The sequence below is a fragment of the Eucyclogobius newberryi genome, unplaced genomic scaffold (assembly GCF_026437365.1).
Source record: "Eucyclogobius newberryi isolate DKJ021-1_F unplaced genomic scaffold, fEucNew1.0.hap1 SCAF_15, whole genome shotgun sequence".
In the NCBI taxonomy this organism is placed as follows: Eukaryota; Metazoa; Chordata; class Actinopteri; order Gobiiformes; family Gobiidae; genus Eucyclogobius; species Eucyclogobius newberryi.
The window spans coordinates 18,167,486-18,184,270 of record NW_027315779.1 but is presented as its reverse complement, the minus strand read 5'-3'; the positions used below and the strand labels follow the sequence as shown (position 1 = coordinate 18,184,270).

At 40.2% G+C, this 16,785-nt stretch overlaps 1 protein-coding gene across 1 annotated transcript in view; it reads right to left on the bottom strand.

Moving 5' to 3' along the window:
- Positions 1-10,501: 10,501 nt before the first annotated feature.
- The window catches only part of LOC140360973 (roundabout homolog 1-like), an 89,853-nt gene continuing 83,569 nt past the window's right edge, over positions 10,502-16,785 (bottom strand). Inside the window, exons 19-29 of the mRNA XM_072446510.1 lie at positions 16,630-16,669; positions 16,084-16,238; positions 15,649-15,996; positions 15,001-15,114; positions 14,798-14,927; positions 13,477-13,593; positions 12,697-13,082; positions 12,235-12,372; positions 11,940-12,161; positions 11,708-11,858; positions 10,502-11,581 (exon numbers count right to left, since the gene is read on the bottom strand). Of these exons, the coding sequence (XP_072302611.1) occupies positions 11,575-11,581; positions 11,708-11,858; positions 11,940-12,161; positions 12,235-12,372; positions 12,697-13,082; positions 13,477-13,593; positions 14,798-14,927; positions 15,001-15,114; positions 15,649-15,996; positions 16,084-16,238; positions 16,630-16,669 (1,808 nt within the window). The 3' untranslated portion in view covers positions 10,502-11,574. The remainder of the gene's footprint in view (positions 11,582-11,707; positions 11,859-11,939; positions 12,162-12,234; positions 12,373-12,696; positions 13,083-13,476; positions 13,594-14,797; positions 14,928-15,000; positions 15,115-15,648; positions 15,997-16,083; positions 16,239-16,629; positions 16,670-16,785) is intronic.

The window sequence follows — 16,785 nt, the reverse complement described above, 5'->3', positions numbered from 1 at the left end:
ATATTTGGAGCTCACAATTCCTGCCTGTTATTGATACAGTTACAGTTGTATCAAGTTATAAGATGTACCCAACCTTTAGGCTCCCAGTTGCTATCGAAAAGCAATAGTGCAAAGCAAAAGTACTTTGTGATTGTCTTGTTTATACTGCTATTCCCGTTGGAGAGCGTAATCAAGCTAAGAGCATATTCAACATATAATCCTTCTGTCTTAGAATATATAGGAGACACCGATAAAGTACCGACTGATTACTTGGTGTTTTTAGTATGGGATAAAAGGCAGCGAACACACCTCATATATCCATGTTTATGACCCAAATGAGCTCACTCGCACACGCACTGAACAGTTTGTTTGTCCTGTCTCCTGCAGAGTCCTGATGGAGTCTTTTGGCCTGGTCGTCGCCGCCTGCCCCGGGACACACAGCTTGTTTATAGGCGCGGTGAGCTCCTGTCCCGTCGCCTCAGCCTGACTGATGGAGACAGGAGCGCGCAGAGACACAGAGAGACAGAGCTGTAAATGCCATGTACAGACACACACCAGTCACACCTCCACCCCCCCCTCCTGCAACAGAGTATGTTATCATGTCTTCTACTTCCTGTCACATGGTGTGTCACTACGTGGAGTTGACCAAGAAAATCACGACAAAATTAAGTGGACTTGCATAATGTGTACATACATTTTGTAAATGGTTACTCTTATTTAGCTTTGCTATGCAAGCCAAACCCGATGTTGTCTTCTTTTGTGATTTATTACTGTGAAACTTTTTTGTTTTTTGTTTTTTGATTGATTGATGCGCAAACTGTTAGCTTACTTTGATAAAGCTACTGTATTGTTGTATTTTGCACAGAGCATTTTAGGTGAAAATAAGCACAAGCTCATTGAGGAAAAGAATCATAATGGCAAATCTATGAATGAAATCTATGGACACTATGGACAATATACTGTTTACTGTATGGCATTGGGTCATTGTTTTCAAGCATTTTTTAAAGACGTGGAGAAAATGAATCAATTTTTGGGTGATGATATGCCAAATTAAACTGCTCGATGGGAATCTTATATGCATTGTACCAGTGGTTCTCAACAATGGAAGCAACGCAAGTGTAATGATCCAAAGTATTGCCATAAAAGGTATAGACTTCTCTGCCATTTCCAAGAGTAATAATATATATAATATTTTAATTTTAAATATTCTTTACAATTGCAATGAAGCTGATATTTGTGCAATATACAGTACTGTAATAATAGCAGAAATGTAAAGAGCTGGCAGAGAGATTGCTCAAAATGTTATACGAGGTGTGACCCAAAAAACAAGTCATTCTTGCCTGTTTGTTAACTATAGGATGTAGTCTTCTACCATACGTTAATGTACAAAGCCAATTGGTTTTATTTAAAATAAAGCAAAATGAAAATTGGGTAATACATTTGTGAACATAGTCTGTATTTTCCAAATATGTTTTTATCTCACCTTATTTTGTAAAGATTTTTTTTTACTAACTTTGATTTCAGCCAAATTATGTTCCAATATATTTAGGTTTGTTATTTTTATTAGAACAGAATGTGACCAGTACCTTCTGGAAACGCTATGTGTTCACTTTGATTTGTTTTTATTATTTGGGTTAGTCCATCCTCTTCTGAAGACTGCCAGGACTGAAACTTTCACTGTATTTGAAAATTATGCCAATTTGAACGTTTCTGCCAATGAGATTCACCATGCGATGTCTTTACACTTGTTTGAATGGTCTTGTTCTGGGAATGGCCCTTCCTTTGAAAAAGTTGCCAGATTGGTTTTGCCCTCAGGAATACACAGCCACATACAGTAGGGCCCTTTTTTCAATCCTTTGAAGCAAAATAAAAATGTGTATGTGAAACTTGACCCATTTTCCTCTCCTTTTGGGTTTTTAAAGGGATCCCGTATTAGCCTACAAATGTCTGTGTTGGCAGGGAAGGGATTTTAAGACCTACTTTTCTATTGAGTTCTCTATAATCTCTATTTCACTTTTAATGTGATTAGCTTGATGATATATTGAAGCTAAAATCCACTGCAAATAATAATTTATATTTTCAGTGTGCAGTTAAGCTGGGTGAACACACTGTCAGTTGCGCTTGGACAGTTCCGTTATTGAAATTGATTTTGAAATGAAAAAGCTGTCACGACCACTGCAAGAGTAATTATTTGTGCTCAATCAATTTGTTGTGGGTGTTCAATTTAAATAACCTGTAGAGATGAGCAGCAATCATGAAAAATAGTCCACTAGTCGACTTGCCTGTGTGTGAATGTTGTGGTCAGAGAAGCCATTTGCACATGGGTGGCACAGTGGCTGAGTGGATGGCTCTTTCACTTCATGCAAGACGTTTCCTGGTTCGACTCCCAGAGCTTTCTGTGCAGAGTTTCCTAACCCTTTCCCGCATCAACCCAAAAAATGCAGAAAAGCTAAAATCCTCCAGCTACAGCAATCAGACCAAGACCAAGCCTCGTTCAAGATCTGGGGATGGGTCCCCACTGCTTCTGAGAAGTTGCTCCAGCAGCACTGAAGGACGGGTCAAATGCAGAGGACAAATCTTCCCATGCAGAAAGTGTACCTTAACTTTAAAGTGCTTATTGTTCTCATAATTATGACTTTGTTTGAATGGATCTTTTACTTCTTTACGTACTTTGTGTTGCAACATTAGAATTTCCCCATTGTGCAGACAAATAAAGGCTTATCTCATCTTATCTTATCTTATCTTATAATACCTGTGGTACATTTTTACCAGTCAAGTGGAAATTTGCAAAGAAAAACTTAAATAATATAATAGCTCAAAGTTACAGGTTGTAGAGCTGAGTTCTAAAACAGAATCCCTCTGTCTATGTCATCAATGAGCGACTTTCCAGCGTCAAATCATTTACACCCAACCGAGTAAAAAATCTGACTGTTCAAACAATCATTTAACAAATTAAGGTATCATTATTTGTCAAATAATTTTGGCCCATATTTGCAGTATTGTTGCTGGATAACAGTTGCGGAATTACTTCTACCTTTGTCAGATCTGCTGCTCATGTCCAAACATGAGCAGCAGATCTGCACATTAATATTGGCTGCCATGTTTCAGTCATTCAGCCCCATATTAGCTACAGAAATAACTTACAACTGTTATGGAGTGAATTAATGTTGCAAAATAAATTGCTCTGCGTATCTTCAAATCCTAAATCAAAGACACTATTAAAAGACTATATTATTGTGATAGTTTCCAGATAGACAGCTTACCATTGGAAGATATTTAAGTGCAGTCTTTCTCCCTTTAAAATGTTTACTCTGCCTGACATACATTTAGATAACTAATGTTACTTAATTGCAATGAACAGTCTATTTGAAAAGCAACATTATACTTGCTCACACACGAGAAAAGTAATTTAAGACTGCTCACCAAAAGGCTCATTTGTTTGCAGCATTAAGGGAGCGAGTGCATTCCAGATATTGCTTTTACTGCTCTGCTCTAATTTGTGGACCCTCCTAGGAACCGACCACCCTCAACCACAAACTCCTAACCATCGCTGCGACCAACCGGCACATCTCCTCCAGCGTTACCCAGCATGCATCGCTCTACTGGACTTAATAGGAGTGCACAAGCAAGCCCGCAGAGCCCAATTACAAGGTTCCACCTGCAATCACAGAGCGCAAGTTGTGTCTTCTGAAGGCATGGAGTAAAAAGTCCTTCTGTGGCGCCTGGTCTCTTAATAGGCTGTTTTTTGGATTTGGTCGAAGGAAAAATCTGTTTACTGGACCATTATTTATTGCTGAGGTACTGTTTTCTGCCCTCTGAGGAACAATTTCGCCTAAAACGGCTTCTTTGGTGAGTGTTGCACGCAGCATTTTAAACACGTTTAAAGGGGGTCATTAATAACAGCTCTAGCAGAAGGCAGTTTCATAACGAGGCAGGGTTGTTTGGTGTCTCAAATGTATGCTTTTTAAAAATAAAAGCACATGGATACTATAAACCAGACCCACACATAACTTTAAATTAGGTTTTAAGATTGAATATTTATTCAAAACCTTTCTTGTTGTCAGCAGCAGTATAAAACATAGGAGAGCTGTCGTTCTCAAATCTCCTGCAGAGGCCTCCAGCTTCATAAAGCTTTATTTGAGCACAGTGCAAAGAGGGCACTGCACCAAACCTGGATTCTAAACAATTGGTATTGGTACCGGCCATGAAATGAGACATATCGGTCGACCTTTGGAATCAAGTCTTGAAGCCGCAATTGTTGTGGATCTTCTATAAAAATCATAACAAGATAAAAGACTTTACTGAGCTTGTCCATTTGGAAAGGTGGATCTTTGTGCACAGAAGAAACCAGACAAATTCGTCTTTCCCTACACTCCTGAACAATAGAAGTGGGTTGCCACGCAGCCACTAAAACAGACTAAACCAGCCATGAAGAAGTAGAACTACCCAAAGGCCGGAGGGATTAGAATAAGCATAAAGATTAACAGATATAGAAGCAACCTAAACATTCCTCTTAAGATACTGTATGTGCGATTAGGCCGGATGACACTGGTCATCCTTCATCTGGGACACGCTTTAGCTGTGACAAGAACATTAACTGTTTGAGTTGTGAAACCTATAGTCTTTTTATAGAATCACTGCATAATCAGTCATCATAATTGGAGTTACTTTAACAACACATAATATTGACAGATCAAATACACTTTTCACCCCTTGTTCTATTACTTTTGAGTCAAGTTGTCTTGCGAAACAGATCTCCCGGTAAGTATTGGAACAAAGCGTTCTAATGCAATAAGAGTGTTTTATCTCTGATTAAAAAATGTTTAAAAAAATATCTAATCACTCTTAAAACAAGAATGTGAATTACCAAATGATAAAATGTCTGTACTCAACATTCTGATAAACAGCATTACCTAATTTATTTTAAAAAAGATTTATAATCCTTCCATATTTGATCTTTGTTGGCTCGGCACATGTAAAATAACGCAGACAGTAGTATTGAACTATATAATGGACAGTGGGTGTTAGCTTGTGCTAATACGGCTATGACTCGTCTACTCTAATTGAAGCATTGACCCAGTGCATTGTTTCACACAGGCCTGTCACTACGCTGCCACTCCCCCAGGGGTCAGAGGTTGCCAGTTGTGTGCATCCATCTCTCTTCGTGAACAATTTAGGCCTGACCCTCCCTCCTTTATGCATGACTGTTCCGTTGTCTCTTTTCCACTGTGTTGCTGCCAATCAGTCTGCAATACAGTTCTACATCCAAATACCAATTCATTTTCCCATTCAAAACACGACAATCTTAATAATAAAATACAAAATAAATGCAAACAAATGTGTCACAATGCAGTCAGTAGAGTGTGTGTGAGATCATGGCTATGTTTAAGATTTTCACAAAGATGGTTTTCCAGAGATAGTTTTGATACACAACACATGAAACATTATTTTACATTTTGTGAATTGTAAACCACAATACTGATCTAAAACGGCAATTGTCTTCCTGTTCAAAACTGCAGAACTGGAAGGCCCTCTTCACAGCAATTTATTCTCTTGTTTTGATTGTTGAATATATTATTTTTAACCCACATAAGTCTGGTTGTTTTTTTTAATAATCGTAATGGAACTAAAGAGCAGTGGGCAGAGATAGGGGGTGGGTGAAAATGTTCTGCACGCTCGATCAAGTCTCAAATGTAGGACAGTACAGGATTGCGCTAACATGCATGAATCCATCAAAATACAACTCTGACTAAACTAACTATGGAAATAAGCTAACAAAAGCGTTTTTTACAAAATACATCTTCTTCAAATTACCAAACGCACAACTACAATCCAACTACCACACCATCACAGCTCAGACATTACACCAGTGCATTCATATGATCATTGATTCAGTTCAACATGGAGCTCTGTCTCTCTTCCATAATGTTTGGAGTGCACCCCGGTGACAGCTTGTGTTCATCCAGTCGCCTCCTCTCTGACGTTCGCAAAGGAGCTTAAGACAACTTAGCATTCCCTTCTGGTGTGCCTGAGTGAGTCCTCGGCTGGCAGAGTGGGACACATCCTTCTCCCACTCAACTTTACTCTGGCAGACACTGATCTGTCTCTATAAACAAATGAGAGTTTACCAGCAGCGCTGCAGCAGGCTCCAGCTCACCTCCGCATTCATTATCTCTGACACCACTAATGCCTCACCAACTGCCACGTCGCACCAAAACAGGGGGAAACTGGGGGGAAAAACGCACGACTATGGACTCGAATCATTTATGTGCTACTTTGGTGGTACTTAATATGTACATAAAACACTTCATGTTTTTATTTATTGTGTGACAAAAACTCAATCAAGTCAAATTAAATTGAAATATTTTTTGCTTGAAGGGTTAAACAGCATAATCTGCAAAATCAACTTTAATGCGTTTAACCTGGTTGCAAACGCTTTTCCTCTTCATTAGTTTACTCAAAATGTATTTTTGTGTTTGAGTGATATTGTACCCCGACCACATCCCTTTTTTAGAAACTAAAACACCAATTGATACATGTGGGGTTCAAAAATAAAAATATCTAAATGACAGTTTGCTGCTTGTTACGGCGAAGTGTTAAAGGGCCTGTTTCTATTACTCAGCATAATATGTCTCCTTTAATAAACCTGCTCTTGCCCTTTAAGAACAGCAGTATTTATTTAAACAGAGAATATGGTGTGATATAATTTCTGACTGATGAATAGCTCAGAGACAATAGGACAATAGGACCAAAATTGAGTGTATTTGGCATCACGGGATGGCTTGTTATCAACTTGAAGGGACAGTACGGACCTTGTTCTTGTTGTTTGTTTGTTCTTATAGCTTTTCCATTCCATTCTGTGGATGGATTTATTGCAGTAAAAACCATTACTGTGAGCAGAATTACATCTCCACAAAGTTTACTTTTGTATGGCCTATTTCCATGGAACTATGCAGGTGATTTACCACCTCCAGAAAGTTACATACTGTGCCTTTAACACTGCACATAACATAAGAGATATTTGGTATTCAGTATTTTAGTGACATTTATAAATTGTGCAATGTGTATATGATATTATTAGTACTTTAGGCCTTTAGTCAATGAATCAATCAATGGAGCCTATTTTCAATCCATGTGTATTTTTTGACAAATTATTTTATTGGGATTATAAGCATTTATGGATCCCAGCATAAAGTTCACTAGTATTTTCCTGTGTAAGTATTTGTAATTGTGTAAACTCAAAACTGATCTTTTGCTCGTTTTAGTGCAGTTTGAGAGTTTTGGCCAGTACCACCTTTTAGTCGATTAATTTAGTCTTTGATCGACCAATGATTTACAGCCCTAGATGTTATAAGGTAATAGTTGCATTAGTTCTATTGATTGTCAGTCTTTCAGCCCGTTGCTATGCCTTTTCCTTACTTTTCTTCATTTACTTGGACTATGTCAGCGATGTAAGAACAGTTTGCATTATCACTGTATCTGTTGTCAGCCCAGTGAGCGTGGGTCTTCACTCTCTGACCACTCAGAGCGTTTAGCACAATATAAATGACACATCACAGAAAAAATATATAGTGTTAAACTGCTGGAGCTGTCTGATTTACAGCGGGCAATTGGCAGTCCAAGACCATCCTGAGCAACCACTCACATTATTTGTCTTTGGAACTCAAGATGCAAACTCATCACAATTTTTTCATCCCTCTATGAATAATGTTTCTGTCCCATTATCAGCGAGGAATGGGAAAGAGAACAGTTTTTGGATCATAAATTGGCTTTACCACCAAAATGCAATGATATAAAAGCATAATAATGTGTCTTATATGGTCCTAATGCTTCAGCCAATCATGTTCGCAAATAAAAAAGAAATACAAGGGGACCAATGCAGAGAAATAACATTTGGTCTGCACTAATGAGAGCAAATGGAACACCTAGACGGTATATGGCGCCGTTCCACTGTACGGCCACAGGAGACGGACTGATCTGCAGAACATTGACTCGGTCCCTTTTGAAGAGTTGTTGAGTGTGACAGGCTTCAGAGTAACTTCTTCTGTCAGCCTCTCTTGCTCTTGTGCCTCGCGTGCCCTCGCTGTCACGGCCGGCTCTTTGTCAACAGATTGCCGAGAATCTGCCGGATAAACATAGCAAAATTGAAAACGAGACTTGGCAGTGTTGACGATTGCAGTAGAGACCCAGGCAGACACTTACTCGAAAAGCACATTTACACCAGAGCTTTCATTGTTTGCATGGAACAATGTATAATAAAAGCTGCACTGTAACTTTTCTTGTGGAACCGCCACCTGCTTTGGAGATGTTTCTGATTTACCTAGAATGCTGCACAGTATGACATGTCGATATCCATGGAGACAAGCGCGTGGCAACATCAGTCCAAGTTACAGATCTGTGGACAAGCAACCACAACACCACAAGTGTTTTGAGCAATAAAAAACACTTGTAATTCAAATATATTTAACATGCTACGGGACATTCCACCATCAAAGCAAATACAGTATGTTACAGTTATTATGAGAAAAAACTACAACACGATTTAACGATTATTCACTTTTGCTGAGACCATGACCAAACAACAGTAAAATCCTTATTTCTAACATGTTACTATTCCTCTCTTTATTTACCAGCTTTACTAAATTGAACTTTCTGAATGACAAAATAAAGTGCATGCATCTTGGTGTATTTTTTTGGAACATAGATGTGTAAAAACAACTTTGTATTGTGTAATTGGTGCTACAAAAGCTAAATATTGCATAATGACTGCATAAAAAGCACATCAGTTTGTGAAAAGGAAATTTGTGAGTTTACTGCAGAATGATTGAGAGGGTCTATTGATTGGACTTGACTTTAGCAGTAAAAATGATTCAGACATCATTCTGTGGACGGCTCTCGTCACTCAGGGCTGAAGTGATAATTGGGCGCAGAAGACAGGCTTTGTGTGTTGACAGCAGCACGCCTCAAATCCAGGTCAGCCTTTGTTCACGAGTGCAGTCCACCTCTCTGATGCGGCTCACCTCCGGGCCACGAACAAAGCTCTGAAATGACTCAATCTCTCTTAAAATGCTGCAAAATGGCTGCACTTGTGTACGAACACATTTGGCCCCTGCAAGAAATACAAAAAATAACAAACAAAGCGATGTTGTTGTATGTCCAATGCAAAGAGACGTGGGCTGCAGGGTCAGAAATGGGGTCGTATGGTTTGGACATACCACACACTTTCACGCACTCTTTGTAGAAGACAGTGCTGAAGGTTACCACAGATAACACTACAATTGTTGTCAAGCATGTACAGTGTCTACAATGTTCGTTTCAGATGAACAACTACTGATAATGACACGTTAGTCACATTTAGCGCTTTTCCAGATGCTCAAAGTCACAATTCCTGCATTATTCATTCACTCCATAGTTTGTAGGGTAGACTGACAATCTGCCCCGTCATCAGCGCCTTCAATCGCCGAAAATGACACACACCACAGCCATAATTATAGTCATGTGGTTAAAGTGTCTTGCTCAAGGACACAGCGGCAACATACAGTGGAGCTTTGCGTTGGAAGCTCTTAAAAAATTGCAGAGCCACTGTGTACGAATCCAACGATCAGCAACGCTACAGGTTTAAGTGTTTCTTGGATAAATCTGTAAATAGCACATTTAAGATTTAATCACAGAAAAGGTTCTTATCATTTTAATTAAGGTCACAGTGCATCTCCCCAGACGTTCGCTTGACAAAAACTCTGCAGGTTTAACAATTCATTTCTATATGGTTAAAAAAACGCACTCAAAACAAATAGTGTCTGACCTTTTTGTCTTTTAATGCTGTGCTGCGGTTTTTTCCTGTGTGAACCTGGGGATAGTCACCTGGTACATCCCCGAACACGTCCACAGACAGAGAAGACATCTGTGGACGCCTTGAGAGCATTCTTTCCCCTTTCGCGCTGCACAGCTGCTCTGCCGATGAAGGTTCATAAGTGAGGTTAATTAAACAGCGTGTCTCACAGTTTTCTTTTCTCCCGTTTTCCTCGTATACACACTCATCCTCGGAGTGGCTGATTGGAGGTTTTCATATGGGACCAACATTCAGCAAACATATAGCTTGGTTGCGCTTCACTGCTTGTACAAAAGGGAAATCACAATATTTCTGTGTCTGAAGCTTAACGGGAAACCTTCAAAACTCGTTGTAAAATAGTCCTCATTGTAATAGTGTTATCTGAATCGTATTAAATAAAAGCGGACAGTACATCAGATGTTATAGACCAGTGTGTCTCAAACTGTGGTGGTACGCAGGGCCCTCTGCAGGCAAATCCATTTATGTCTTTGCCTCGTTTTAGACTTTACTTTAGCCCTAATGTATTCCTTTCATACTAAGGCTTTAGATTATGTTTTGATGTAGTTCACTGCAGGAATGTACGGCATGTGTATCATTTAATTAACCTGGAATATCTTTGTTCTATAATTCTATCAATCCTGACTTTATTAGTGCTGTATTTTATGAAAAAGATGGAAGACATATTCGCATGAATTTAAGAACAGCAGTATTTATTTAAACAGAGAAGATAAGGTGACATAGTATCTGCTTAATAAATAGCTCAAAGAATAGGGGTGGACAATAGGACCAGAAGGAAATAAATATATAGGTTTAGGTCCATTTTGAACTCCTTTGAGACTGCTTCACTCAGAACAATGTCAGATTAATAACATGTATTATATTGTAGTCTAGAAGCATTGTGGGCTGCACGATATTAAAATTCATAGCTGGTAACTGGAAGGCTTTGGTTTATTGTCCAGCCCTAGTCTAGAAGTTACAGCCAAGGTCAAGAAAACATTGGGCTTGATGAAATGAACTCATCAGAGGAAAAAAATAAATGGAACCAGTCCATGCCCGGACTATTCATCTTCCCAAATGGAGGACAAAGCAGTCCACATCCAGTAAACCTCCACAGGTGAATCCGCATGCAATTCTCTCATTACACACAATAGATATTTCCAATCTGAATGAAAGCAGCTCAAATGTACTTAACCAAACATACAATATTTTATCAGTCTCAAGTGAAGAGATAAAATGATTCAACTCCAAAGACGGATTTTCTCCAGACTGAAGTTTATACAATAACAACATAGAATAAAATTAAGTGATTGTGCTTTTATAACCCTAGTAGGACAAATAATTAGAAGACAAGATGTACATCACTTTATAAAACATTAACACTTATATAAAATTTGATTTTTGAAGCACTTCTGTGGCAGTAAACAATTTACAAGATGGCTGGTAATGACGGAATATCACTTACAGTAAAAGAACGAGACAACCGACAAGCAAAGAGCACACACATCTGCATCCGGGCGGTTGTCATGACGACGCGAGTGGGACTACGACCACAGTGCATTCAGCTCACTTCTGCAGTCATGTGCAACCAAAAGAGATAACAACTCCAAGTTCACAGATCAGTGTTCTTTTTTCCAACACCATGACACTAAAAAAGAGAGCAGGGTTTTGTGCAGTTTCTTTATAGTCCTTTTTTTTTCTGTGCCATAAATGTCCTGCATCTGAAGCAAATGACAAAATTCTGTTCCACTTCTTTCCCTCTTATTTTTTCAGGATCTGGAAGAGAACAACAAGCTGGAGTCATTTCATTTACACACAGAGGAAAAACATGTGCATTGGACTTGTATTGGTCAAAATGCAGACTATAAAATGAAAAGAATGACCATTTTCAAATCGGTTTACCTTCCAGCCTGTGTTGTGGCTGACACATCCCCATGTTTGGTCCGCGATTCTCCATTTACAAAACAAGCTGATTTCTTGGCGTCGGATTCAGACCTGTGTGCCTGACCTGACGGGAACGTGGGGCGACTGTACAGAGGCATGTCCCCAAATTCTGCAAATGACCAACGACAAAAGGAGTTGCGACTGTTGCCCTGGGAAAGTGTTAAAGGAATCAAATGTAACGTAATGTCACCTGAGTGCTGTCGGTGTTTGCTGCTTCCTTTAGCTCCTGTTGCAGTTTTGTGCTTTTCCTGTCCCTCGCTCTGCTCAAAAATACCCTCCTTTACCCTCTGCGTGCCTGCACTTCCTCGTCGGCCCCGAGTCTCTCCAGAGCCCATGCGAGGCAGCGTGGCCCCCCTCACCCTGTAGTCACCCTGGGACGCCGGGCTGGTGAAGGAGAGAGGCATGCACGTGTCTGGGGAGCGCACAGGCCAGAGGATTAGTGGAAAGAACAAAACAAGTGCAGTGGAGTGACATGCCGGAAGTACCATCGCTGAAGACGTCTTTGGGATGGCAGCCGTGAGCAGACTGGGAGGGTTTATGTCGGCGAGGCCTCTTATGTGTAACGGCGGGACTCATGTTGCTGTCGGTGGACAAGGGACTGCTGGGCCGTGGCTGCTTCCGACCTGCGTTCACAAGAAGCAGCCTTCACAACGGTGTCCACGAGTATAACACACTGAATAATGCATAAAGCCTAATGCATCAAGTATCATAGACACACATAGTAATTATAGGAATCTAAATGTAAAACGCCACTCCAGTCTAATGCCCTTTTTATCTTTTCCCAACTGATGTGATTAATAGCACATAGAGAATCAAGAAGAGAGTCTAGTCTAGCCTTACTTGGATCGTGTGAAACCTTTCATTTCAAATTTCCTACATGATTTGGGGAGTTATTTAAGTTTGCATTGCTCTGTACAACATTTAACTCCATCTCACTGGTTTCCCACCTGTGTCCTCTGTATATCTGCACATCCGTAGTCCCACTAAATCCCTGTTCGAAGGCAGCGCTTGGTTGAAATCCCCGTCTGTGAAGAATGATCCCTCGGACGTGCTGATGATGCTGGAGCGGCCAGAGGAGATGTTGTCCTCTGAGGCCGAGCCCCAGCTGTTCACCATCGATCCTGTCACCGAGCGGTCCAGGTCTCCGGTGCTAGAGGCGGGGGTCTGCTCCAGCCCAGGGTGCAGCGGTTTGAACGGAGAGGAGTGGGTTCTCTTCGCCTTAGGGTGCTGTTGACTGTGGCGTGGGCTGCAAACTGCCTCAGCGGGATCTATTTCCTGTTCCTCCTCCTCCTCCAAGTCATCCTCATCCTCCTCTTGACCGTCAGAGTCGAGGCTGAAGGGCAGAGGAAAGAGGTTAAACTTGACCTTGAATGTTCTGTTTGTGTCTTTGTTTTAGACTTTGAGATTCTTGTTCAGTCAAGGTTAAATCCTTGTTCATTTAGTAGTACATTTAGAGTCAGTCCTGGGTATGGTTTAGTCCTTATTCATACATGTTTAGTAACATATATTCCATGTTTAGTACTTCATTCATCCTGATGAAGGCCAGGCCAGGATCCGTTTTAGTTACACCTGGTTCAATCTTGGTTTGAGTTTAGTCTTTAGTTGTGTGGCCCCTGGTGTAGTATTTGCTGATCTCATTCAATGCTCATTTTTCTCCATGATGGTAAATATAAACTCATTCATCAAGATGTTGCTTCATAATGCTGACACGTAGAGAATAGAATTACCTCTGTTCATTTTCGTTGTGCAAAGAGGTGATTGGTAGTGATCCTTCAGAATGAGACGAGGCCGGGCCCCTGACCGGAGGAGTGGGGCAGCTCTCTGCTCTGTCCTCAGGGTTATAACTAAAAGGAAAAGGTCAAACTTTCAGGAATCAATGTAGCCAGCAGCAGCACATCAGTCAAACCCACAGAAAATATATGGAATTTAGAGCCGTGTCGCAAAACATACAGAATTTCAATCAAAAGAAAATGTCAAGCAAACAAATTGTTGCCCCTTCTGTCCGGGTTATTGATGCATACTGGGAGTGTTGGCTTCATGTTCAGACTAAATGTATTAATGAAACATGCTTTTAGCACATTTTGACGTGATAGTTGGTAGTGTGAGATCCAAAAATCTTTCCTAACATGACAAGCTTTTTAGTTATAGTGTTTATCACTTTGAAATTGACATACAACGTTAGCCTTCACATTACATTCAGCTTCAGAAAACTATAACATGCTTATAAAGCTTGACTGGGCAATAAGAAATGCACCCAATTACAGCCTTTGTAGAAGTAGTTAAATGTCATTTCACATGTCATACAATTAAATTGCCCCTAAAGCCACACGGCTGCTCCCCCAGTGTGAACTTTGGGCTCCACTTTTACATAATGACTTACATTGACAAAAGGAAATCACAGCAGTAAAGTCAAATCAAAATTCACTATATATATTTTTTTTTAGAAGTAACACCGCACAGAAGTGTTTAGACTTGTCAGCAGCGGTGATGCTTTGTTTGGGTTGCAGGTGTTTACACATGCTGTGTGTCTGATAATGTTGACAAGTGGCTATTTTATTTGTCACTTAGCAAAATACTCATTAATTTGTCAAAACAATTACAAATATTAGCCATCGATGGTGTAGATTCTGGTCAGAATCTGGTCAAACAAAAACAGATCACTTCTTCCAGTCACTGAGTTCAGTGTTAAATTAAATATTTTTTACTTAAACTATATCTTAGAATAATTGGAAGATGCCCCAAGGCTTCCAACCCCAGTTAGAATATTCTCCAGTCCATCTGCCCCTTGTAGGTCCGTCATGAATTACTACATTGATTTATCGTTCAATAAATGAAAGACAGAACAATATTTTTCACTTAGACATTTTCAACTTTATACTCGAGAGGACATTTTTGTTATTTGTTTTTAGCACAGAATTTTTTTTATGATACTGTACATTTAGAAAAAAGTAATCATTTAGGGTTATTGTGTCAGTGACATATAGTAGTTTCAATTACTTACATTTATCGTGATATTTTATAGAAATATGTGTTGTGAGTGCGACTTGCCTGTTTTCCAAGGGCAGACTGTAGTCGTCACAGTCCCATGCGTTGGGAGGGGACGCTGCTTCCCCCCAGCTCAATGCATTATGTTTTGGCATCTTCTGAACGCGCGCTGCCTTCTTTTGGTTTTGACTGCCTGGAGAGGGAAACAACAGGGAAAGGAAAAGTAAGGCAGGTTTAAATGAGCTTGTTCTGGCTCTGTGTATTACCTGAGGTGCCACTGCTGCCTCTGTCGGAGCTGTGGTGGGACCCTGCAGTGCTGTCCAAGCTTTGGTTGTATGGGATGGTTTTGGGGTGAATAAGTTCAACTCCTGGATGATGTTCTGCAATAGGAAAGTTATGTGTTATGGAGCTCAACCGGGACAACCGTGACAAGTACATTTTCCATTCATTATTCTCATTTTTTTAATTTATTTTTTAAGTGATGATTAAAAAGCATAAAACCTATATAATTACTTAAAATGAGTTTCTGAAATGTTATAAACCATTACGTTGTTATTGGTTATTACACCATTTTGACATTACTAGTTACCACAAATCTGGTCAGCCTCTGTCGTGCCTTTAAACGCTTCATATTTTCAGATTTTTTTATTTTAATTGTTGTTAGTTATGTTAGCGAGAGGAGAAAATATCACTAAAACACTCTAAACAATATTATAGCCACAGGGAGTGTGATTTCAGACAGTGATGCTGTACTTTCAGTAGCACGGTGGCACTAGTGATCTATGTGTAACAATAGTCCTTGATGTGGTAAGAGTTGAGCGGAAGCAAAAACAACATCATTTGCTGCCAAACTCTTCCTACTGTACGTTTTCATCCGAGAACACACTGTTTGCACATCTTCCACCACGGATTACCTTTATTGAACATGTTCTGTGCCATGATGTTGTACTGCATCTGTGCTGCAATCTCTTTGGGAATCGGAGGAGGGTTCGGAGGTTTCCAGCACGGCATATCCACTGCTTCTCCTAGAGCGCCCCCCATGGCTGGTTTACTCTTGATGTTGGACTGGATGAGCTGTGTTGTTGCATAGGGGATCGGCTCATAGGTGGCCGATCCCGTTGGGCTTGCAAAGCACAAACTTGAGTTGCTAAATGCTTTAATGTCATTCAGCTTGTTGGCTAGATTGACATCACTGTAAATGGGCATATCTGGACCGAGCTGCTTGGCGTCTGGATGGTTGCCGTAGTTTGCAATGCAGTCGGCTGTCAGACAAAGGGAATGGTGTTAATTCACCAGAGGCATTCAGTATTCATTCATTGAAGAGGATGTTTTCCATTGTGTGTGCAGACCTGGCCGGCTGTAGGTTGTCATGTTGCTGTCACTGGTGCCGTTGCCGTTGTTGCAGCAGTTGATGCTACAGTCTTTGTGATTGGCACAGGCGTTTGGCCAGTTTTCAGGCAGCCACAGATGGTTGAGGGGCTCTCCCATGCCGAGGAGGCCAGGCCTGGTGCAAGAAGCAGGACAAAGCTGTCAGTCAAATGCCATTTTCAAAACATGAAAAAAGATTGCATTCACAATTGCTTGAGTAATATTTTAGGGAAAAGGGAGAATAATGCTAGAAGATGGAAAAGTCACTATGGTTGTAATTGTCTGTAAATTGTATTAAAAAACACACATCAAACTCAAATAAATACCCTCAATAATTAAATCCTAAATAGTAGCTGTAGTGATAGATGTCCATATAGAAAAGCCCCTCTCTTTCTCCACCTTCATCAATGGCAGGTCCATGTAAGTATTTTCAAATTCACAGTGGTGAGACATCTCCCCCTAGTGGATGAACTGCGTAAGTGCAGAACATGTATATAAGAAAACAAAGAGACAAAAATATCTCTTACCTGCCAGCGCTGCAGACAGACTCTCCCCTTTGATAAGCAACTGCAAAGTGAAGCAGAAAAAGCATGCAAACTTGATGAGCTGTCAAAATGAGGGAACAGCCCGGGGCAACAGGCGAACATGCAGAGGAAAAACTAAAGTCTGGCTGTACCGCATCT